Source organism: Marmota marmota, unplaced genomic scaffold (assembly GCF_001458135.2).
Source record: "Marmota marmota marmota unplaced genomic scaffold, marMar, whole genome shotgun sequence".
NCBI classification, from domain to species: domain Eukaryota; kingdom Metazoa; phylum Chordata; class Mammalia; order Rodentia; family Sciuridae; genus Marmota; species Marmota marmota.
Window position 1 is genome coordinate 52,379,430 of NW_025999842.1, and position 26,055 is coordinate 52,405,484.

A 26,055-nucleotide genomic window follows, 5' to 3' on the forward strand; every position below is an offset into this window, starting at 1 on the left:
GGATTTGTGCACTCTGGGTGGCGGTAACAAAGGATTAAGCCCAGTGGTATTTAACCCAGTGGTATTTAATCAATTCCTCCAACCAGAGTGCACAAATCCCTATGAGACAATTCACAAATGCCCCAAGATGGTGCAGATTGTGAATACTGCTTTCTTCCCTGTTTACCTCACAAGTCCTAGTTTTTTGGATGACTGTTCTCTGAGGTGTGGCCTTTAACAGGTATGCTCAGTTTCAAAGTGGGATTCCCATCAGTGGTCCTTAACAATGTCTCCCCATTTGATTAACTGGGAAAATGGTAAAAGTATGCCCAGATTCACTCCAGACCAATTAAATGAAAGTATCTGAAAACAATTGATCTTAGATTGTTGTGAAAGTGAGAAGAATGGTAGGCTAACTTCTTTTTCCTCCCACTTCCTTGACCAAAAGGTGGAAATTCTTATTGAAAATAAAATGGAAAAAAAAAAGGAATATATTTTAGTTACAAATTTACAACTGCTGAATGATACAACTATGTTAAACATATGCAAAAGTTTATCTTTCTTTAAGTTGCTGCATGTCAGTGCATAGAATTAAAAACATTTGCTTTAAATGATGGTTCCTCTTCTTTCTAACTGACATGTAAAAATTATACATGGTTGATGGGGTACTAAGTGATATCTCCAAATATGCATATATCATATAATGTTCAATCAGACTAAAAATACCTATATCCTCAAATATTTATCATTTATTGGTAATGAAACATTCAAAACCTTTTCTTCTAGCTTTTTTTTTAATAAACAGTACCTGATCATCATTGGTAGTTACTCTCCTATGCAATACCATGGCAGAATTTTATCTCCTGTCTAACTGTACCTTAGTACTCTTTGATCAACCTTTCTCCATCCCCTTTCCCCTCCTCTCAGGAGACTTCAGCAGCCACGGTTCTTCTCTCAACTTCTATGAGATAAACATTTTTAGATTCCACATATGAGTGAGTTCATGTAGATATTTGTCTTTCTGTGTCTGGCTTATTTCACTTAATATAATGACTTCCAGTTCTATGTTGTTTCAAACGGCAGGACATAATCTTTTTTGTGGCTAACTTGTATTCCATTGTATAGATGTGCCCACATTTTACTTATCTGTTCATCAGTTGATGGGCATTTATGTTGTTTCCATTTCTTGCCTATTGTGAATAGTAGTGCAATAAACACAAAAGTGCAGAGGTCTCTTATACATTCTAATTTCATTTCCTTTGAATATATGCTCTGTAATGAGATTGCTGGATGCTATGGTAATTTTGTTTTTTAAATTTTTGAGAAATCTCCTACTGTGTTATCATATTTACCATAATGTACTAATTTACATAAAAGAAAATATTGATAAAAGAAATTGAAAAGGACACACACAAAAATGGAAAGATATCCCATGTTCATAGATTGGGAAGAACCACTGTTGATGAAATTTTCATATTACATTGAATTTGTAGTCAAAGAGAAATCCAAGAGAGATCCCAGTCCAAAAATTTTATCAATAGCAGTTCTTCTCAATCTATGAACATGGGATATTTTTCCATTTGTGTGTGTGTCCTTTTCAATTACTTTCATCAGTATTTTCTCTTATACAATATTTTCATTGCAGAGATATTTCACTTCTTTGGCTAAATTTATTCCTAGACATCTTATTTATTTATTTATTTAACTATTGTAAATGGGATTGCTTTCTTAATTTCTTTTTCAGATAATTCACTATTGGCATTTAGCAATGCTGCTGTGTTTTTATGATGCACTTGTATTCTGTAACTTTTTTAGTTTTAATAGTTTTTTTGGTGTGTCTCTGGGTTTTTCATATATAAGATCATGTTATCTGCAAACAGTGGCAATTTGTTTCTAATTTGGATGCCCTTTATTCCTTCCTCTTGCCTAATTTCTGTGACTCGTACTCTGTTGAATAAAAGTGGTAAAAGTGGGCATCCTTGTCTTGGTCCAGATCTTTGAGAAAAATATTTCATCTTTTTATGGTTTCCTTCCTCTACTCATTCTTACTATAAGTTTCTGTGACCCACACCCCACCTTACCCAACCATTGTTGATAAGTACTAAGATTACCTGAAGATTAATTACATGATTCTATGAAATGTGTTGACTTTAGGAAGCATGTATTATAATAAATAAAACTTACAATAAGGGCTGGGGAAGTAGCTCAGTGGTAAAGCACATGCCTGGCTACCATGTGCAAGGCCCTGATTTCAATCCCATCACTGAAAAAAATGATAAACTATGTTTGAAGGTTGTTGCTAGGTAATATTGTTCTAATTGTATAGATCACAGCACCCAATGTGCTGTGAATGGATTTTCAGTGTGCTGAAATATTAAATTCCTTTGGCCCCCATGGTGGCCAGGTAAGCCTGGTACAGCCAAGATCCCAGTCCAAAAGATACATTAAACTCAGATACATTAAGTGGGAAATCAAATGTTGGTTTGTATGTGTGTTACACAGTGCAAAAAAAACCTTAGAAAGATAGAAAAGGTAAAATCATGAGTGTCTGAAAAGATAAGTAATACAGTACATCAAGTATAGGCTTAGTGCAGAAAATATTATATACTGAACATAAATCCATCAACTATAATTATACATACCAGAGCAAAACCATAAACATCAGCATATGAGATATGAAAAACTAAGTAGTTAGTACTAAAAGAAATTGTCCCACTGATATAACCAGGTAGCATAAAATCATTGTCATTATGTTATATTGTTCACAGTGATAATGATTCCTAACATAGTAACACACGAATACAATAGACTTACAATAAGTATTCAATGAACACTAATTGAGAATAAACAATATTGTTTATCATCTCCAAAATAATTATTTCAATAGCATTTCATTTCTAGTTCTCAAATTCAAACAGATTAAAATCATGTAGTTGAATTTTAACTTGAAGAACTACTTCTATGGGTTCATTTATCACAAAGGAGGAAGTGGTATAGTGTAGTTCACAAAGAAGGGAATTCTTAACTTTTTTACACTTTAATTTCAGAAAGTGAGAGATTTATATAATGATGGGTCCATCAAAATAGATTCTGAAAGGCTGTAAGTCTTGATAAAGACAGAAAACTCCAAAAGACAAATTTAAGATCATGTATTATCATTCAGTCAATTCAGGCATTATTTATACAATTCATATTTGGAAGGCATATACTTATAAAGTCAGGAACAACTTATATGAATGAAGCAGACCCATAGCTGTGTGCCATGATTCACCTTTGCCTTCTCTGTGCACCCAGGAGCATGTTCATGGTGGCTTCTTACCCTTTCTGGGGGGGTCCTTGCACACTCTGTTCCCAGGAGAGCATATACACCACTGAGTGCAAAACCCACTGAGAGCAGAGAGAGAAGTAGGCACAGTAACAGGCCTTTCTGACTGACTAGAATTGCCATAACTATTATGGGAAATGCAAGACAGGACCTGAGTTACAGAACAAGATCACACATTCATTTGCAGATCTATTAAATCTATAGATCACCCTGACCATCTGCTCAACAGAGCAGCCAGCTTGATCCTTTAAAAAGGATCCTGTCACTCTCACTATGTCTTCCTGTTTTACAGAGTCCCTAAACTACTTGCCGCTCCCCTCCTGTCTTGGTTCCTTCAGGCTACCACAACAAAATACCTTAGATGGGCTAGAAATAGAAACAACAGACGTGCTGCTCAGTTCTGGGTAGTCCAAGATCAAGGCACCAGCAGATTCTCTGTCTGGCGAGGGCCTGTTCTCTAACCCTAAGTGCCTTCTACATGTCCTCACAGGGAACAAGGGGCAAGGCAGCTCCCTTCAACCTCTGTTATAAGGGCAATAATCCCTTTCATCCAGGCAGAATGGGAATTCGGGAATTAGATTTCAACATGAATTCTGGAGGAACAGATTGAGACCCTATACCTCCTCAGTCCCCTCACTTGCTTTCTCTCTGCCTTCAGCTCCTCCTGTTCAAACCTCTCCAACCCCTTCCCTCCCTGCTCCACATGATGGTCTGTTTGCTGCTTCTAGAACAGACTAGAGGTTTTCCTTGAGGTCTTGAGCTTGTTCCCTGAGCCTGAAATGCTCCTCCCAAATAGTCTCAGGTGCTCCCACACTTCTATTCAAGTCTTTACTCAAGCCTTCCTGAGCCCTGTCCTATGTAAACCACACTCCACCCGCCCAGGCACAGTGGAGTCCACCTTGCACCCCCTCCACTGTTCTGTTTCACTCCATAGAGCTGACATTACTTCCCTGTAGAAGGCAACTCACTCTCTGATCTTGTTTACTGTGTCTTCCCTTTAGACTCCTAGAATCTCAGCCCCAGAAGGGTAAGCACATTTTGTTTGCTTTGTTTACTACTATATTCCCAGAGTCCCGAAGGGGAGCCAGCAAGTACTGAACAATTAAAAACCTATTTGAGGAATAAGTGAACAAAAATTCAATTTGTCTGCAGCCCCCAAAATTTAAAACCAGAGGTATAGATTTAATCACAAGGATGCAAGAAGTGATGGTACCCAAAAGTGGGGCTAGGGGAGTCTCTAAGCTCCTCTCATTGCTAAGATTTTGATCTAACCGTCACAAGCACACACACACACACACACACACACACACACACACACACTCACACACATGCTCCATGGAGTGCAATACATACCCAATTATTACCCCAAATACAGTCATCACAGAAGATACTTGGAAAACATGTTTCATCCACAAAAACATATTTATATATTTGGGAAATGCTGTATAATCTCACCTACTTGGATGCTACAAAGGACATTAGCATACTGAAGGGTCTGGGAATTCCTACAATTTCAAAAGGAAAATTAATTTTGTTAACACTCCATGTATCCCAAACACATTTGATTATAACATCCTCTAATTTACATAATGTTTAATTGCATATCAAAGAATAATGTTTCTCCCTTAAACTTACTTTAATGTTGATCTAGATTTTTTATAATGATATCAAAAATAATATTATTTATATAATTTATAAAGTTCAATATGGAAATATAGAATTTTTATATCATGTATGTTCAATATTTATATGGCAATATTAATAAGATTATTCTTTTCAATTGGTGCATTAATTATACATAAAAGTGAGATTTATTGTGACATATTCATACATACACATACCAAAATTTGTCAGTTTTATTCACCTCCCATTTCCCTTCCCTCCTCCCTTCCTTTGGTTCCCTCTCTCTACTCTACTGGTGTTCCTTCTATATCAACAAGAATAATCTTAATAATAAAACTTGATTACAAAGTAATCAGCAGAGCACTTTTGTTCATGTGATTTCACTTGATTCCTACCATCTATACAGGGCAGATATCACTATCCCTTCTTAATAAAACAGAAGATTTGATGGAGCCCAGGATGAGAAAGACTTACAAAAAGCTACAGAGATACTAAATAGCTTTTCACACGAGGGATTCACTTCCTTTATGATATAGTTTCAAAACACTACATAATACCCATCCTCCCTGAATAATAGTCCATGGCTCTCACTTCCTGTCAAGGCATCTTTGAACAGGGATAGAAAACAGTCAAGGGCACAGGCTGCTGAGCTAGGTACCTCGGTTTCAAATCTGGCTTCATCTGGGCAAAGTCACATAACTTCTCCATCTCACAGGGCATGGTGCTGAAAATAATATTTATCTAAGGGAATTATGGAGATTAAATGAATTAATTCGCGAAAAGCACTTCAAACATTGCTAGAAACTCAATAAGTGTTACTATTACTATAGAGATATGTTACTGTTTTTAAGAGCATAACATTCTATAACATGGGTGTAATGTAATGGATTCAATCATTTCCTTACTGAATCCAGTTTTTGCCATCTGTTTCCTTTCTGAAAAACAAAGAAAAAAAATGAACAACTCTTGGAGCTTAAAAGAAGCCCAGGCGCCATGTTGGCACAATGGCTGAAGAACTCCCAAGTTCTTCCCAGTGTTGAGCAGGCTCTAGTTGTGTGGTGGCCTGCTGGTCAGCAGACTTGGTGTGGAAGCCTCCTAAGAACAGACTATCTCATGGGACTTGGAGTATTTCCTATCCGTGATCAGCAACATCTTTTCTTGCTGTATTTTGGCAAGTTTGTTCTTGTTCCCGTCCAGAATCAGGAAGTTCAGAAGCACATGAAAACAAACAATACATAAAAACGCTTCTCTCCAATTATTCAAAGTTCAAAAAAACAAGAAATTATTTAGCAATATTGGGACTTGGTGGATATTTTATCTTTCTAATTATATTTATTCTTATTGATGGACCCATTTTTTTTCCTTTCCAATGAATACTTTTCTTGGCAGTGACTTCCATGAGACTGTTTTTTCTTGAAGTATATTTAAATATGGCAAGTGGCTAAACAGATTATCACTATATTTTTCAAAAATTTATAGGCATTTTCATGCCCCAGACTGTTCTATTCTCAGGACAATTTTCAAATTATATTTCATTATTAATAGGGCTTACTACTGTTCTTAAGATTAGCATGATATTTCTTCCTAAAAACCCTTCATTTCAATCATCATAGTTGGACCAGTTGCAAGCAGATACTATATAAGTGCTGCTTTTAAAATTTTTATTTATTATCTAAGATCCACTCATTATTCAAGATCTAAAGATCAGTTCCCTAATAAAATCTTCTCAGTGCCTCAATTCCACATAATATCCAAAAGACCCTGCATCTCTCTCTTTCCCTCTCTCTTCCCCTTCTTGTTACTCAGCTCAATCCAGTGAAATTTTCTGAAATTATTATTTCATCTGCTCTTTCAGCAAAATCTATCAGGAATCCATTTCTTCCCTCTTGAAGAATTCTCTTTCATGACACTATAAGCTATTGTTTTCCTCCTACCTCCAAGATTGCCCCTTCTTTTCCTCTAGCAAGACATTAAGAGTTAGTGTTGTTTAAGGCTGGATGGGCCCTATTCACTTCTCATTGTATTTCCTGGGCAACTTCACATATTCCTATAGCTTTCTTTAATTTACAAACTTCTCCCTCCCAAACATTCTCTCTGAGCCCCAGACCCATATATTCAACTGCTTTCTTGATATTTTGCTTTGAAATCCCCATAACACACTCCACCTGGCCAAATTGGAGTTCATGAACCTCTCCCTCTGAACGGGGTGCCTCTAAAATTCTCTTTTTCTATGATTACACAGTCATCTACTCATGCTAACAAATTTAAGAATTATCCTTCATACCTCCCTCCTCCTCAGACTTCAAATGTAATTCCTCAGCACAGTATGTCAACTTTAACAACTCAATATTTCTAAAATCTATCCACTTCTCTCTACCGGCACCACACCCTTCTCTAAACTGTCACCTTTTCTCACTGGACTATTACAGTGATCTCCTAACCAGTCATTCTTGCCCTCTCTAATCCATTCTTCATAATTCACTCGAAGTTGTTTCTTTAATATGCACATCTGAACACATTTTCCCATTAAAATCATTCCCTGGCTTCCTCATTCTCTTGGAATACAGTCATACTTCCCAGTTCATCCTACAAAATCCTGACACCTCTTCAACTTCATTTTGTACCATGATGCCCCACCCCATCCACTTTGTTCTCTTTGCTGTGATGCACTTGGCTTTGTTATGATCTCTCAGACATGTCATCCTCCTGCCAGAGGATCTCTGGACATGCACTTCTGCCTGAATTGATGCACTGGGGGAGTAACTCCGTAATGTATGGTCCAAACCAGAATACTTTTGCCTGTGAAAGTGTGCGCTAGTACTAGTTATACCAGACAAGACAAACAGGCATATATCAGGACTTTCCAGGGCAAATTGAAATATATGTACACCTCAAATTAACTTGTATTTATTAACCAGATCTCAAATCAAATATTGCCTCTTAAGGAAAACTCACAACAACATCCTTGGCGAGGTAAAGTCTTTATAACTTCCATAACACAGAATACTTCTCTTTTGTTCGACCAATTAGAATTGCAGTTTTACCTTTATGCATAGGATTATTCTGTGCAGGACTGAAAGGTCCAAGAGGCCAAGGTTGTTTCCAAGGTTCCTCGCCATAGTGTTTGCCTGCCCCAAGTTATCATGTTCTGTCAATATCATTTATATCAAGTATCATTTACCAAACAAAGGACACAAAATAGCTTCTCTTTGAAAATTGAACTTTTCTGTGATTGGCACAACTAGCTATCCAGTTATACAAGGCAGGAATTACCTAGGAATTACCCTTAAACCATGCCTCTCCCCTCCCACTCAATTCTTCCCCTGCCCATTTTCTTTGTCATCTCCTCTCTCTTCCTCCTATTCCTTGGCCTCTTTTTGTCCTTTCTTCTACCCATCTTTCCTCCTATATGTAGATATTTTTTCCCAGAAAGCTAACACACTTATCAGATGCAAAAGACACCACTTCATAAAAACTACAAGTTATTTCTGGAAAATATCATCATTAATTTAAATTGTTTACCTATATTCACAGAAATCTTCTTACTGGAGATCTAATATAAGAGTCTAAATCATATCTTCAACCATTGTTCTAAAATATGAAGTTCTTTTAACTTTAAAAAAATATATATTTAATTTAAATATTTAATAATAAATGATTCTCTTTCAATCTGACTGAAACACTTTATAAGACTACTAGGAAGTCATTTGAAATTCAAATATTTCCAAGATATTAACCCATATAAAGTCATAAAGCCTAACAATGCTTCTGAGAAAGAAATCCAAACTCAAATATTTCATTATCATTAAAAGTCAAACTCTTTCTGGTTTATACAATATCTGTTCATTTACATGTCTCTCTTCTGGACTGCTATTACCTGAGTGCCAAGAGGATTTCTTATGTACCTTTGTATGTCTCTCTTCCCCACCTGCTTTCCAACATCTTGTATAACATTTTGCATGGTCGTTTGTTGAAATGAACTGTGTTGGGCTAGGGTCCCCTTCTGAACCTCCCCTAGAGCTGACCCTTTGAGAACTCATATGCTCAAAGTTCTACTGACCTGCAAGATACTCCTATCTCCAGTGGAATCTGCACCTCCCTGTGGTCTGCCCTGCACCACTGAGGGCTCATGGTTGCCAAGTCATGCTCCACTGCATTCATGTTCTCCTAGGCTTCCAATGCTGTCCTGAAGGAAGCACTAGGATATGCATTGTACTTTCCTCAGAACACAGTTTTCATGCCTTTTTTTTTTTTTAACCCTGGCACCTATCAGAGAGAAGAAACACAGCCTGGAAAGATCAAAGGAAACCATGAATAACATCATGGGTGATGGGAAAGAATGCAGACACTGAGCATGCAGTCAAGGGCAAGGTTCCCTGGACTGTCTGATCTAATCCCACTTACAAGCTCTCACCAGGCTAGTTCTAAGGACTCAGGAACTCAGACATGTAAAGTCCTTCAAACAGTTTCTGATGCCTGGAAAGCCTCCTAAAAAATCTCATGGGGAGCAGGTGAGGAACCCCAGAATATTAGAAGAACCGTGCAAAATAAAAAAAAAAAAATAGCTACTTTGTTTCAGTGCCTGCTGTATGCCATGCACTGTGATAAGCACATTATATATAAAATACTTCCTTTTTTTAAAGAAAAATAACAGCAATAAACTTGATTTTGAGGAGATTTTGGAGGTAAAAAAGTATTGCCTCAGAGATTTTCTTCTGTAGAGCAGACTTGGACCTCATGGTCCAAGGTAACTCTCCAGTTATTCTTCTGTCTTTGTGATGAAACAAGTTCTTTGTGTTCTTTTAAGTTCTTTTCAGCTTCTTGGAATTCTCCTTAGGCATTCCTGCTGCTTCTTGTTCAATATCTTTTTATTAGACTCTTGTGTCCCCAGTGATTGGAACTTATTTTTTTTTTCTCATTTTCCCTCTGAAACACTATCAAGCTGAAAAATGAGGATAGCTCCTATTGTTCCTGGTCTGAGTTTAAACTTATCTTACCTGCTTTAGAAAACAAAGAAATGCTCTTTACACATTCACTTTCACAGCATTCAAATCCACAAATGCACATTTATCCAAAGTGTTTAATGACACTGAGCTGAAGTTGCAAGGTAATACAGAATTATTTGGTAAAATTTCTTTTTCTCTGATTCTGATAAAAGGATCAAGATTTTTAGAAAGAGAAGAAAGAACTTTTTTCACATGCAAAGAAAACTTTATTATTATTATTATTATTATTTTCCTTTTGCCAAAAGTGTGGTTTCTGGACAATTCCCAGTTTCTCTTTCCTGTATATAAAGCTCTCTCAATGAAAGCCCAGGAACATATAGCTAGTGAAACTGACCAATCAATGGATAGGAAGCCTTCTAGTCAAACAATGAATACATAATCTTCAGTGACCAGCCAGGCCCAGCCTCAACCTCTGAAGTGGAAAACTCACCCTCCCCAAGGGAAATTTGGGCCTAATCAGCCCCTTTGGGTCTCTCACGTAAGGCCACGGTACTTAGGACAATAATAATCTCAGCCTGAGTTCTCAAATGGCTGCTTGTACTATCCCATAAATCTATGGAGTGATGAAATTGCATAACCTCCCCCCCCACACACCTTTGTTAGGCTAGATAAACATCCTAAGAAAAATTGTGCTCTTAACTAATTCTGAGAGTAGTCATCTGAAACAAAATCCATAGCCAAGGCAGTGCAGTGTGGTTAAAGTTCAGGTCTAAGATTTGGGGATCAGGTCCTCTATGTCTTCATTTTGCAAGAGGTAGGGGTGACATGAGCTAGTAATGTGTTCAGAAGCTCAAAGGAATACTTTTCACCAGAACTTCTGCTTCCCTGCCGTATTTAGTATATGCTCCACAATTTCAGAGAAGCTTCCTTATTCATTAATGATGCCCCTGCTGTGAATTCCTGCAACCTGTTTCTTCATGGTCTTCCTCATTCTTCTCAGATGCAATAGGAGCACAGTAGCTACTTCTCTGTCCCTCTCTTAGGCCTTCTCCCCACCCTGAAGTGACCTTGACACCCCCACGACTGGGGCTGGAGTCTGGTTCTTGTCATATGGCCTATGTTTCAGCCACTGTAAGTTGTCATCACCGTCAGAGTCTCCACCCTCTTTGCCAGTTACATAAGAGGCCACATAAACGTCTGCTCCGTAGCACAAGCTTTTATTAAACAGACACCGCACAAGAGGCCAAGTGGGCAAGAGGTCCATCCGGAGCCACGTCCCCTGGGAGGGTAAGGGGCTGTCTCCCAGTCTTGGCTCCCAGAGGAACTCAGCTCAGCTCTCTGCCTATGTTTGCAGCCTTCAGTATCAAGGACGACATGTTATGTTTTCAGAGTAAAGAAGCAAAAGAGCAGCAGCCCTTTCAAAATAAGAATTCCCTTGCTGTTTGTTTCCTTTTGGAACACAATAAGAACAGACTGAGGACATGACTCTGAGCTGTCAACGCTTCCTCCCCGGCTTCCACGGCACCTTCCTTTGCCAGGAAAAAAAAAAAAAAAGCTGCTGAAGTTAAACAAGGGCTTAATGAATAGTCAAAATAATTGTTTAGCTTGGATATAAGGACTTAGGTAAATAGATGATTGCCGGAGACCAGGGGCCAGGAAAAGCAGCTCAGCAGGACACACTTGTTCTGTCCTTCGGACAACAGCCCAGTGGCCTCTGCTCCTCCAGAGACTGTTATTACTGAGTTATTTCTCTCTTTCCACCAGCATATTGAAGCAATTTAGCATCAGAAGGGGCTCATGGAAGCAGGAAGAGGGAAAGAGAACCTTCTATATTAGAAATATATGCTTAATACATTCGTCTTACTGCATTAGAACTTTGATTAAATGGAATAGCCCAGACGTGGGATGTTTGTATTTAACATTTTTAAGGGTAAAACAATCTCTAAAAGGCATTGTAGCCCACTTGCAATTGTCCTGCTTCCTACCTTACTAGTATATTTAGCATGATTTAATCTTTTTTGAAAACAAATATTTACTACCATTAAGGGATATCATGAGGCTTATGAGGAATCCACTTCTAAGACCATAAATGTAGTTACAGACAGTATAAGCAGTGAAACTGAATCTTCCAGGTATGATTTTGTTATTTGTTGTTGTTACTGTTGATTTGTTTGTTTTGCTTATTTGTTGCTTTAGGTATTTTTTGCTATCAACTTACTTTGTAGTTATTTATCTCTTTTTCCAAAAAAAATGGAGTGTATCATAAAAATTCTGCTTAAATGAGAATTTGAGTAAAGTAATTGCCAGGTAATTACAGTTCTGCTGAATAATATTTTTAATAATTTCTTTCCATTTCTTAATTGAAATCTTGAATTCATCCAGGTAACAGATGCCCCTGCTGTTCAGTTTTGGGGAACCCTGAGGACTATGTGTTTGGTTTTCTTGAAAATAGCTACCAGAGCATTCACTGGGGGAGAAAAGGTTAATGCTTAACTATGTATGCAATTCTCCTACAGAATTATAGCTGATAATTTTGGGAAAAGGTTAAGAATACAGTTGGGGGTTAGCTTTGAGTTCAAGCACAAGCTCTCACTCTACAGATTTGAACAAATTATCAAATTTCCAGTGGCTTTAGTTTCCTCAACTATAAAATCATAATAACACATATTTTGTATTGTTGGGTTGACAATGAGACAATGCATGTAAAATTTAAAAGCTCAGCACGGTGGAAGGATTCAATATAACATTAATACTTTTGTCTCACACTCCTTATAATTTCCTCACAACAACATGTAAGGTAGGCAAAATTGCTATAATTATAATTTAAATATTGGAAAATTGAACCTTAAAATGGCTATTGATTTATTTGTCCAAGGTCACCCAATGTGGCAAAATGCTGACCTGTTAATATAAGAGTCCCTTCATTCCTAGTGTATCACTCTCCCATCACCCATTCTGCCCTGTAGTTCTGTCTCTGTCTAGTTTCCTTAAATCCGAAGTCTTACAAGAGGATAGGCCTGTCTGCCTCACAGCCCCAGGTGGACAACAGGAATAAATCCTGTGAAAGGCTTATTAACCTATGTCAATATTACACAGATGGTCTCTGGGAAAATGGTACCCTTATAACTACAAAGTCCAGGGCAACTCTTTGGTGATACTGAGGTGAAAATACTAATAGAGAAGTAAATTCCAAATGGCAAACTTGAAACCCCTGGAAGAGTCCCTAGGGAATGTAGCAACCGGTCAAAAAATCCCCAAACCCAGCCAGCTTCAGAGACCAAATGCCTACAGTCTCCTCTCTATTTTTTTTTTAATGTATGTCTATCTTACAATCACCATAAAATAGAAATTCATTTATAGTCAGCACTGGATTGTTATGTCATTTTAATAAGCTATATTTTCTTAATGGAAACTAAAAGGACAACTTCTACAATAGCAAGTACAAGCACAAGGTTATGTTTTGCTGTTTTTGTTTCATTTTAAAAAATCAGCTTTACACACTTCGTAAGGTTAGAAACCAATGGTATTGAGGAGAGATCACTGCCTGTGAAGTCTAAGAACCTAGATTTAACTCCAGCTCTGCTCATTATAAGCATAAAAAGCATCAACTCAGGAAGTTCAAGGAAAGTTAGCAGACTTGTACTGAGTACCTTTGAGGGAGCTGAGCCCTCAGTGAATGCAGAGTGAATCCAGGTCTATGCAGTTGTTCTTCCCTCAGCCACTATTTTTTCACTTATAAAATAAGGAGAAGAGTAGTAGCTCCCTTCACAGGATGAGCATCCAGTGAGAGAAACAAAACAAAAAATTCACTGTGATAATTTTTGAATATTTTTGAAATGCTAGAGCATTATAAACATAGGGTATTAGAGACACATACCAGGACACTGAGAAACCTTCAACTCCTCTGAGTGGCTTCCTTCAACTGTTGACCATCTAAAGACTTATCAAAAACTAACAGCATTTCCTTCTTCAGTTTCCAATTATATTCATATTTTTAAATGTACTTTTCTATCCCTTCCTTTCTCCTCCCATTTTATCTCTTTTATCTTTTTTAAATCAATTTCTCTCTTTTTGTTCCATATATTGTAGCATCCTTTAGTACCTATATGGCTGTAAAATATCAGATTTTACAAAGCATAATAAATAAGGACAAATATAAAATTCAAAGCAGAGAATATCTCAAGAGCTTATGGCTTGCACTGAGTATTTGCTATTAAGTACTCAGTAATCCTGAGTACACTTGAGACCCGTCTGTGAGGGACATTTAAAGCAGCATCAGTGGCAGGGTTGCAGTGGCTGGGGATCTCACCCAAGTCTCGTTAACAGACTTGGAATTAGGATGGGAGGAGAGAAGATTGTCCCTCCTCTCTGCTCCCAGGCTGAGGCCTGAGTGATGCTTCAGGTCTGGAGGAGAAGTGGCTTATAGATGGTGCTCCGTTGCTCCCAAAATTGATACTCCTAGAATTGAAACCCTCCATGATTCAGTTATTCCAGAAATATATTGTTTTCATGTATTTCTCCCTCTCCACAGATTCTGCAAGAAATGTAATAACTGGAAAACCTGTTTTTTTTCACTCTTGTCAACAAAGGACATTTGTTTGGTCCACCACGTTCCAGATAGCACACAAAGTGCTATGGAGAAATGCAGATCACATCATATGCAGGGATCCCTGCTTTGCAGGAGTTTAGAAGGAAGGAAACAGCATTTATTGCTAGGCAGCGAATGTTATTTTAGACACTGATGATGGCACATTGAAGCAAGTCATTTTCACTTTATAAATGAGGCAACTGTGGCTAAGAGAAATAAATTCCTCAAGATTGCCAGGTAGCAACTGTCTGAGCCAGGCGTCTCCAAGGTCCTCCTTATTCTGAAACTCATGCATCCTCTGTGCTATTTTACCACCTTTGGGGAAGGCAGAACACACACACACACACACACACACACACACACACATCAGAAAGGGAAAAGAATACACCCATTAAAAGAAGCCTACAAATAAATGCATACTAGAAACTCTACAGATTATCATAGGTGCAAGGGTGGTTAACAGTCTAAAGCACCTGGAGCTAATTAGCTTCTAATGCAAATCTATGATACAACCTAGGGAAAAGGAGGATAATCACCAGTCAGAAAGCAATTGTGCTGGGACCAAGAGAAATGACACTGCTAAGAAGGAAAGCTATGATATCAACACACCATTTGTCCTTCCAGGTTCAGATGGCCTCATCTTTATGGCCCTGAAAAGTATAAAAACACTTAGGAAACCTTAAAAGTTGCTCTAATTTTCACAGACCAGGCAAACATAAGAGAGCAGTGGTTCATTCATTAGAGTTTTGCCAAGCTCATTATACTCAGCATTAATTATACACCCCTTCCCACCTATCACTCTCTTAAATACGCTGGAAGGGAATCATTCTTCTCCTGACATCTGGTGTTGGTTCCGTTGACATAATCGGTTAAGAGGATTTGCAGAGAAGTGAACACACTTGGCAACATCTTCAAACCTTTGTTTGGATTTTCTGTTTTCTAGGAGATGTACGACTAAGGGGTCAGACGGGGGTTCCTGCTGAACGCCGTGGCTCCTACCCATTCATTGACTTCCGCCTACTTAACAGTGAGTAATCAAGAGTACCTGGAAAGGAACAAACGTTGCTTCAAAAAGAAAAAAAAAAAATCATTTCCCTCTAAACTTCAAAACCTGCTGAGGTCTGCCTTCCTTCCTCTACCTCTGTCCTCCCCACTGGACCTGAAACCTTTGTCTTTCCATTTCCTCACCAATGAAGTCATTCTGGCCCTGGCTACCTCTCAGCATTCTAGTGAGGGTACAGTGAGCTCATGTCAGCTTTAAAAATGTCAATCTTAAAAGCTGTGAAACCCTATACAAGGAAGATATTATTTTCACTTTCTAGCTTGTTCTCTCTACTCTCAGCCAGGACTAAACTAGATGAGATTCTATTTTACCTTTGAAACTTCCCAGGGAAGCCTACTCTACAGTTGCCCTTAAAAACCCACCCACCATCGAACTCTCTCTTCTTTGTCTAATCTAAATCCTTGAGGACTGTCCCTGCATTCCTGGTCCTCTGGTGAAGACTGTGAGGACGTAGTTTGCTCTTGCCACTTCCTCCTTTATTTTATTTTATTATTATTTTTTTTTTTTGGTATTGATACTTGAATTTATTTATTTATTTATTTTTTATTGGTTGTTCAAAACATTACAAAGCTCTTGACATATCATATTTCATACATTAGATTCAAGTGGGTTATGAACTCCCATTTTTGATTACCTCCCAAGTGCTCTTCTACTTCTCCCTTCCATTACCACTCCTAGGTTCAAGTTCTGCTCAACCTTGAATTCCTAGTTCTCATGAGGAATCTTAAGTTCCTTCAGAAGCCCAAATCAGTGACCAGTCATCCCTCCAGATTTCAAATCTTCTATCATAATATTTTTTTCACCTTGAACTTGTGGTGGGTGGTAAGGGAGATAATGAATGAATCTCACAATTTCCTCCAAGATTTTCACTGTGTGTTTCTTATATCATTCTCCATCTATAATTTCAAAGTCCTGGATTGAATTTACTTTCCTTTGACATAAACAACCTCAGTTCAAGAGGTAATTTGATTTACCTTGACCCCTGAAAATTATTAGAAGAAATTATACCTGACTATTTCTGATCCTTAGATCCATGAAACCAATAAGAGATGGACATGTTAGTATTTCTCCTGGATTGTTAATCTCACATATCAATGTGCAGTATCTATTTTTGTTTGTTTGTTTTTTGAAGTGGGTTGTTTGTTTTACCTCTTTCAGGGATATAGAGATTTGGAATAACTTTCTTATCCATACCCAGCAAAATACATTTTAGAATTCAGAATCAAGTAGCTACATCAAGGTGATATTGAACACAAACTGTGGGAGCTAGTTTTATCTATGACCTGTCCTTATGACTTATGCCTCCAAATGGGCTTTTTCAACTATCAATAGAAGTTATACCTTTGACAGTCTCCAGACTGTATGGATTTCTAGGTTCCAGGCATGTGGTTCCACCAAGCAGGACACACATGAGCAAAGAGTTCAGTGCACTATTTCATACAGACCAGAACTCTTTAATGGAATCACATTCTGAAAGTCAAAGGGAAAAAAATAACCACAAAGCCCCTTTTTGATAGTAAATAAATCTTACTTTATAATATAATATAAACCACAAGAAAATTAGGAAAATAGAAAATATTTATCTTTATAATTTAAAAGTTCCAAATGATTCTCTTTAAATTTAATAATAAGCAACATCCTGCGAATTGTGATGATCTTCACAGGTGGGACTATGAAATATTCAATTGTCTACATCACGTGCTTCTAGATATTAAAAAAACACTTGGAGGTTTTAAAAATAATTTGCTTCTTTTACTTTTTTTAATCTGAAAAAAAAACTGCAAACATCAAAAATTAAAGAGAAATTCATTGCAGGTAATATTTCATCGTTATACCATTCACCTATAAAAGAGCATCCACAATCAGCTGTCACCCTGTCACCCCTCTGCCTGAGATCTTCCAAGAACTTTCTGGTGCCTGGGTTCATCCTGATCCTTTCCTGGCCCTGGATGCTGTCTGAGCCTCCATCTGCATTTCTTCCTGTTGCCATGACCCTCCATACATTGAGTGGCAGTGTTGGCCATCCATCTGGAAAGTCCCTTTTCCAATCTTCTCAGCACTCCATTCTGGATAACTCTTTCATTCATGTCTCTTTATTTTTAACATATACTAAGTTGATGCTAATTTATCTCCATTGTATTTTGCTTTATAAGTGGTCTCAAAGTTTTTCCTAGATATATAAAACACGTCCCTAAATATATAAGATCCTAAGAACGATATCTTCTTTATTGGTTTATTTTTTAATTGGTGCATTAGAATTGTACATAAATGTGGCATTCACTGTTATATATTCATACATGTGTGCACATGATAGTTTGTTTAATTTCCTTCTGCTGTTCCTTCCCTTTTCCATCCTTCCTTCCTCTCTTGTTACCCTTCCTCTACTCCACTGTTCTCCCTTCTATTTTCATGAGATCCACCCCCCTTTTTAATTCCTATTACTCTGTAGCTTCCACACAGAAAAGAAAACATTTGACCTTTGACTTTCTGTGCCTGGATTTTTTTCACTCAACATAATGTTTCATCCATTTACCAGCAAATAACATAATTTCATTCTTCTTTATGACTAAGTAAAACGTGTGTGTGTGTGTGTGTGTGTGTGTGTGTATCACATTTTCTTTACCCAATCATCAATAGGCTGGTTCCACCACTTAGCTATTGTGAATTGTGCTGCTATAAACATCAATGTGACTGTATCACTATGGTATGCTGATTTTACTTCTTTAGGATAAATACCAAGGAGTGGAATAGCTGGGTCATATAGTGGTTCCATTTCTTGAAGATTCCTCATACTGCTTTCCAAAGTGGTTATACTTATTTGCAGTCCTACCAACAATGTATAAGTGTACCTTTTCCCCTACATTCTTGCCAGCATTTGTTATTTATAATTTTGATGACTGCCATTCTAATTGGAGTAAGATAAAATCTGAGTGTAGTTTTGATTTGTCTTTCCCTGATTGCCAAGGGTATTGAATACTTTTTCATGCATATATTGTCCATTGACATTTCTTCTTTTGAGAAAAGTCTGTTTAGTTCATTGGGTTTTGTTGTTTTTTTGTTTGCTTGTTTTTGGTGTCTTTTAAGATACACACACACACACACGTGTGTGTGTGTGTGTGTGTGTGTGTGTGTGTATATATATATATATTCTTACTGATTACAAATATATATGTTTGATTACATATATATAACTAATTATATATTCTTATTATTAATCTCCTGTTGGAAAATAACTGTCAAAGATTTTTCTCTCGTTCTGTAAGCTCTCTCTTCATACTCTTGTTTCCTTCATACTCTTGTTTCTACATATCCTATTTTCCCAGCACCATTTGTTTAAAATGCTATCTTTTCTCCAATGTATGTTTTTGACACCTTTGTTAAGGATCAGATGACTATATCTCTGTGGATTTGTCTCCATGTCTTCTATTCATTTCTGTTTTATGCCAATACCATGTTATTTTGTAACTAACACTCTGCAATATAATTTTGAGATTAGATATTTTGATGCCATTAGTATCACTCTCCTTTCTCAGGATGTCTTTGGCTATTCTGAGTTTTGTATTCTTCCATATGAATTTAAGGATTGTTTTTTCTGGTTCCATGAAGAATGTCATTGGTATTTTGATGGTGATCACATTAAGTCTGTATATAGCAGTATGTTCATTTTTATAATATTAATTGCCTATCCAAGAGCATGGAAGGCCTTTCCATATTCTAAGGTCTTCTTCAATTTGTTTATTCAATGTTCTCTAGTTTTCATTGTAGAGGTCTTTTGCCTCTGTTAAATTTATTCCCGAGTAATTTTCTTGCGGCTATTGTGAATGGAGTTATTTTCCTGATTTCTTTCTCCGCAGATTCATTATCAGAATATTGGAAAGCTATTGATGTTTGTATGTTGGTCTTGTATCCTGCTGCTTTGTTGAATTTATTTATTAGCTCTAGGAGTCTTTTGATGAAGTGTTTTGGTTCTTCTAAGTATACAGTCACGTCATCAACAAACAGATAATTTGCTCTCTTCTTTTCCTATTTGTATGCCTTTAATTTCCTTCTCTTGTCTGATCACTTTAGCTATAGTTTCAAGAACTGTATTGAATAGGAGTGGTTAAAGTGGACATCCTTGTCCTATTCCTGCTTTCAGTTTTTCTCTGTTAAAGTATGATGTTGGCCTTGGGTATGTTATATGTCGTCTAAGCCTTTATGACAGTTTTGTTCTCTCTCCCAAAGAGGTATGTTCATTTTATCCCTAGTTTTTCCAGTGTTTTTAACATGAATGAGTGCTGGATTTTGTCAAAGGCTTCTACATCTATTGAGATGATCATGTGATTTTTTTTGTCCTAAATATAATCTCTTTATAGTTACTGGCCACTCAATAACTACATAATTAATTTATCAATTAGATGAAAGGCTCTCCTCAAAAATATTCTACAAATGAAAATCATGCACTACATTTAATTGAACTGCACAGGTAGGACTAAAGACCTCTGAGATTTCCCTCATATATGGTTCTACCCTTCCTGTGTATAATTCCTGCATGTGCCCTAGCAGTGAGTTGAAGCTAGAAGCCATAATGTCACTATGATCACCCTCCAGTTTCCTAACAGCAATTATAGCAGCTTGTCACCATGTAGCAGTAGGTATGTGAATCTGTATAAGATGCAGTCACATAGAATATACTTGTCATATCTCCTAGTACTTCATACAGTCTATCATCTACTTCATTTTCCTTAATCTCATTTATGTCCTTGTTGAGGTTTGCCTGAGCTGTTAATGTATGCTTTCTGCCTAAAGGGAAGCATTTTAGAACATTTTTTCTCCTAAAATTTATTTTTATCAACTCATCTAATTCTATATGATAAATACTAAACTAGTTTAAAGTGATTCTTTATATCATTTACCTTAATATTGAGTCAATGTTTTTTCCCAAGGATGAACACAGAACCAAAACTTCATTTTCCTCTACTGTTTGCAGTTTTATTCTCTCTCCCAAAGTAGAATCTAATCGAGAACTTAAAAAAAAAAAATCATTTCTAGGAAAAAACGAGATCACTAACAGTCTGTTTCCTGGTTCTGCATTCCTACAGCTGTCCTTCTAAAATGCTTAGTCAAACCCACACAACTGCCATTTCCTATCCAAAATGCCCCTGGCTGTTGTCCCTCCACCACTTGCTTTAGTATCTGTCTTTAATCACTGCAACCAGCACAAGCAAGAATTCATATTAATCATAAGGCCCACTGCATTTCTACATTAGCCCCATTAACCACAGTTCTAACCTGTCACAGCAGACAGGGGACATTAGAATTAATATCCAAATAACTTATCTTCTGTCAGAACAAAGTCACTAGGATATTAAATCAGAGGTGGACAAATGACTAACCTATTTACCAGATCTGCCCACATCCCCCATCACTGTCTGTTTTGATAAATAAATTTTATTGAAAGACAGCCAAGCTCATTTGTTTATATGTCTGTCATCTAGGATTGTTTTCACACCAAAATGGCAGAGTAGTTGCAACAGAGACCATATGGTCCACAAAGTCTAAAATACTTCCTCTGGGGCCCTTCATAGAAAAAAATTTGCTAACCCCTAACTTAGACTTTTTTTTTTTTTTTTTTTGATCAGGATTGAACCCAGGGGATCTTAACCACTGAAGCATATCCCTAGTTTTTTTTTTTTTTAGACAGAGAGACACTGTCTCTCTAAGTTGCTTTAGGGCTTCTCTAAGTTGCTGAGAGGCTGGCTTTGAACTTGTGATCTTCCTGCCTCAGCCTCCCAAGCCACAGGGATTAGAGAGTGTGCCACAGCTCCCACTTTAGGTTGTTGTTTTTTTGGTTTTGGGGTTTTTTTTAAACATAGTAAGAGGGTTTTGTGACATTTCCATGGACATATTCAGTTAAGTTTATTTTCCTTTGTTAATATCATTGCTTTACTTTCAAGAATGGGCATAATATTGACTAAGTTTATGTGAGATAGAAATAAAAACAGAACATGAACCTCTCTTATTGACCTAGATTTAAAATTTCAATTTAAAATGGTAATTTCAAATTGTACCAACATTCTGCAAGATATGCCTTTTTCTATATATATTTTTTGGGGGTGGGGGTAAAGTATTAACATGCCTAAGTGCCTATGGTCTACATATAAACTGGTTATTTACTTCGTTTACCTGGTGTAGTCCTGTTATCTGGGCATACGTACTAACAGTGCCATCTTTGATTCCCAATATATTCTGTTTTGGACAATAAATTGTAGGCCAACTGATTATAAAGATTTTCCCACAAAAGAATATTCCAATACAGTGCTTCTCAAAGATCGCATGCAGAAATACGTTCTATATACAGCATCATGACTATAGTTCATAACAAATGAATTGTAAACTTGAAAATTGGTAAAAGATTTTAAGTGTTCTTACCACAAATAAATATGTGAGGTCATGCATATATTAATTAGCTTGATTTAGCTATTCCATAGTGCATGTTTAATTCAAAGCATCATCTTGTGTACCATAAATATATTTAATTTTTACTTATTAATCAAAAAAATACAGGATATGCATCCCAGATATTAAGTCAGGAAATTCCCTTCATAACTAGGCATGGTGGTGCATGCCTACGATCCCAGTGGCTCTAGAGGCTGAAGCAGAAGAATCACGAGTTCTGCACTTTAGCAAGACCCTCCTCAATTTAGTGAGACCCTGTCTCAAAATTTTAAAAAAGGGCTAGGAATGTGACTCAGTGGTAGATACCCCTGACTTCAACCCCCAGTACCAAAAAAAGAAAATCCCCTTCATAAGAGATCCATCCTGATCAATAGAAATACATAGAACAAAGTTACTTGTTAAAAGTCAGTTTCATAGCTTGGCACGGTGGCACACAACTATAATCCCAGTGGCTCAGGAGCCTGATGCAGGAGGATCTTGAATTCAAACCAAGCCTCAACAACTCAGTGAGGCCCTAAACAATTTAGCAAGAACTTGTCTCAACATAAAAATACAAAAAGGGCCGGGAATGTGATTTAGTGACCAAGCGTCCCTGGGTTCAATCCCCAAAAAGTCAGTTTCATTTCCTGTTTCTATTTTACCTAATTTAGAAGAGAAGTATCTATATGACTTTCTAGAAGCTTCTAGAGAGAAAGAAGCAGGGGACCAGCACCATAGAAGCAGGGCTCTAGCACCATTCTAGGGGACACAGGAAACATAGCCCTTTAAAGAAGAAAGTTATCTTCATACCTAACCATGGAGGGACAGAACAGGGAGAGAAGGGTGGAAGTTATTTTTATTTCAGAAGAAGAATTGAAACACGGAACAGAAGAAGGGCAGGAGGGATGGAAACATAACAGTTCAATTATCCCAATGCCAATTTCCCCTGGATGTATTTCATTTACAACAGCCTTGGCTGTGAGGAGGAAGCAGGAGAGAAAACATAGAGAAGGGTGTTCAGAGACGTAGATACAGAGGTGAGAGTGGCAGAAGAGTCACAATCTTCAAAAATCAACGGCTCCTGCAGCTCTGTCTCCTGATTTAATATAATCAGTAGCCTGAGTAGATAATGACTAGGTTGAGATGTTCCCGTAGCAACCATTTCAGAACAACACAATGTGATTTCCACACAGGCTCAGCAGAGGAAGTGACATACAAAGAAAACATTCCCAGGAACTGGGGAGTCTTTGAGAACCAGCACTGTTGCTGTAGGTTTTAGGGCACAAATTTCAGCCACATAAGGAGCCTGGTACTCCAAACCAGCCCCGGGGCTTTGCAGTAGTAGGTTAATTGGCTATTTGGCTTTTCCTGCCTGTTAATTTGCTAATCTTGATCTTTAAAACTCTGTTTCTCTAGACTCACCTATACAGTCAGGGCCATTTGGGCTGTACAAGCATGAGATCATTTTATCAGAGCAACAAAGATACTTTCCTTTGCTTATTATTTTCAAAATGGAATCAATATATGCAAACATACACACACACACACACACACACACACACACACTCTAACCTTTTTATGAAGAAACAACCCAGAGACTCAAATACTCTTTTAAAAGGCTGCCATCTAAGGCACACTTCATCTTACAGTTATTTTTTCTTTGACTTCTAAAATACATGTAATGAAGGACTGTGGACCCAGCATGTTAGAAACCACCTGGCAGTAAGTGATAGCTCCATCTTAAAAATGATGGACAGTTTGTTTGCAGAGTCCATTATCTAAGGGAGAATTCCTAGTAGATGGTGACAGGCTCTCAGTGATCTTTTTAAGGATACCCTTTAAAGTAACCTCTATGAACTACACAAAATGTAGAGAAAGTGAACAAGATGTCACAGAGCTATATGAAGGCAGTCTGCCTGATAGAATGCAATTGCACCTCCAGCCCCAACCCCAAGCAGACAAGGGAGGTGCCAGTTGGGTCTATTTCAGACATCTCACACTTACGAGTGCCAGCATAACACCCCACAGTTTCAAAGTTCAATATTTACCTTCCTCTAGAAGAAAGGCAAAGAACTGGTTGTGGTTGTGGTGTTTTCTGGCTCAGCTGGATCATGCTCCATCAGGATATCTGGCTGCCAGCTCCCTAGCACTTCAGCTACGGAAGTGCCAAACCAGTAGGATGGTTAGCCACCAAAATGCCACTTCATCGCGGAAGACAGAATTGACAGTGTCCTGAGTGTCTCATTCATTCCCTATCTCTATTCCATCAGAAACATCCATGGGGCACTTCCCATGGTAGGCAGTGTGCCATGGTAGGAGATACAAAGGTGAATGAGACATAGGCATTACCCTTGAGGAATTTATAGAGACATAAGCAAATAAATTCGTTATAGTGTGATAGTTCTATTAATACAGGCAGGTATAATATGAGTATATGTAATATGAAAAATATATGCATTGTATACAAGTCAGAGAAGTTAGTTCTATCTTAGGACACTGGGGAATTCCTAAGCTTCCTGAGGATTAAACCATAAACAAGGACTAAAGGGAAGCAAGAGAAAACGCATGCTGAGAGTAACTTCCAGTGCCATTCTAAAATACGCTTCACCAACTTATGAAACCAGGTAAGTATTGTCAAAAATGTACTCAACCACATAAAAACATTATTGACAGATGAGGTATTCACATAGGATTTCAGCAAAGAAATTGAGGAGGGTCATTCAAAGTACCTGGTAGTCAGCAAAAACATATTCAAAAATAAAAATAGTTTTCATAATTTAAAGTTGACCCCACAACAGCCGTTAACTTCTGTTAAGCTGGCTGATATCATTTAATGGGGATTTACTTCTTATCTGAGTGATGAAAAATAGAAAATTGGATCAAAGAGCCCAGTATCTATCTCCATTCCATTATTATTCATTCATGCACACACTCTATACCAGGGAGGAAGCCAAGGTACTCTGAGCCACATCAGTAACCAGAAGACCAAGCTAGCTTTCACATAATGGATAACTTCCATCTCAGACAGCAGACAGAGGGGTCTAACAGATGCAGCAAACAAAAAATATTTGCACTATTCCTTTCAAGTTGAAAAGAATTGTTGGATGGGGGTGGAATATAATATATGCTACCCCTGGGCTGAGGATTCTGAAGGCTAGAAAGTAATCTGAGATATTCCTCTGCCCTCAAACAGCTCACAATCTCACTATAAGGAACAGACAAACACATGCTAAGTCAAGGATCATACAATAATTTAATAATTTAATTCTAAAATAATTGACATAAACAGTAAAGCAGAGTCTAGAGAAGGCAGAGGTTTCTGAAGTGCCCTGAGCAAGAGAAGGGGGCTTGATGGTTTTATGCTAAACCCCAAAACATAAGAAAGAAAGAGTATTGACTGGTTAAGGAATTGCCTTCTAATGAGAATGATCTGACAGATGGAAACTAAAATCATTAGACAAGAAGAATGTCTAAAAAAAAGTAAATAAAGTATGTTGACTAGAGAAAAAAATTAAAATGTTGGGATGTTAATATAAAGAATTTTAACTTGACTCACTAAGCAGAGGATCACTAGAGAATTTTGAGAAAAAAGATGAACAGGACTGAATGGTTTTTTCAGAAAATTAACTGACATCCATCTGTAGGAAGGACAGACAATGAATGAAGAGAAATGTAATCAGAAGACAGACTATGATAGCAGAAGATACAAAACTATAAGTCAGAGGTATTGTATGGAAGAGGAGGTAAAACTTGATGACACTGAATATTGTGGAACTCCAGAAGGTGGTCTGGCCATCTGAAAACTCCAGTGGTAATGGAAAGGGCAAGTTGGGGAAAAGATGAGGAGCTCAGCTGAAACAGGTCGAATCTGTAAGAAAGTCAAGTAGAAATGTCAGAATGGGAGCTGGAAATAAAGGACCAGGGTGCAGATGAGAAGCCTATTGTGGAACTTCCATTTGAGGATCAAAATCTTCCAAAGAGCCATATGACCATTTTACAAAGTCAACAACTACTTTGTCGGAGGGCCCCTATATTTTTAATTTATGATAAACTTGATTTAGCAAAGCACTGCAAAAGCATTGATGATAGAGCCCATAAGGAAGTGAGTTTCACC

At 37.4% G+C, this 26,055-nt stretch overlaps 1 protein-coding gene across 2 annotated transcripts in view; it reads left to right on the top strand.

Annotated features, from left to right (window-relative positions):
- Positions 1-26,055, top strand: part of Pde7b (phosphodiesterase 7B) — a 304,672-nt gene that overhangs the window by 210,603 nt on the left and 68,014 nt on the right. For both annotated transcript variants that reach the window (XM_048798732.1, XM_015497760.2), the window contains one exon: positions 15,405-15,488. In XM_048798732.1, coding sequence (XP_048654689.1) covers positions 15,405-15,488 — 84 coding nt within the window. The remainder of the gene's footprint in view (positions 1-15,404; positions 15,489-26,055) is intronic.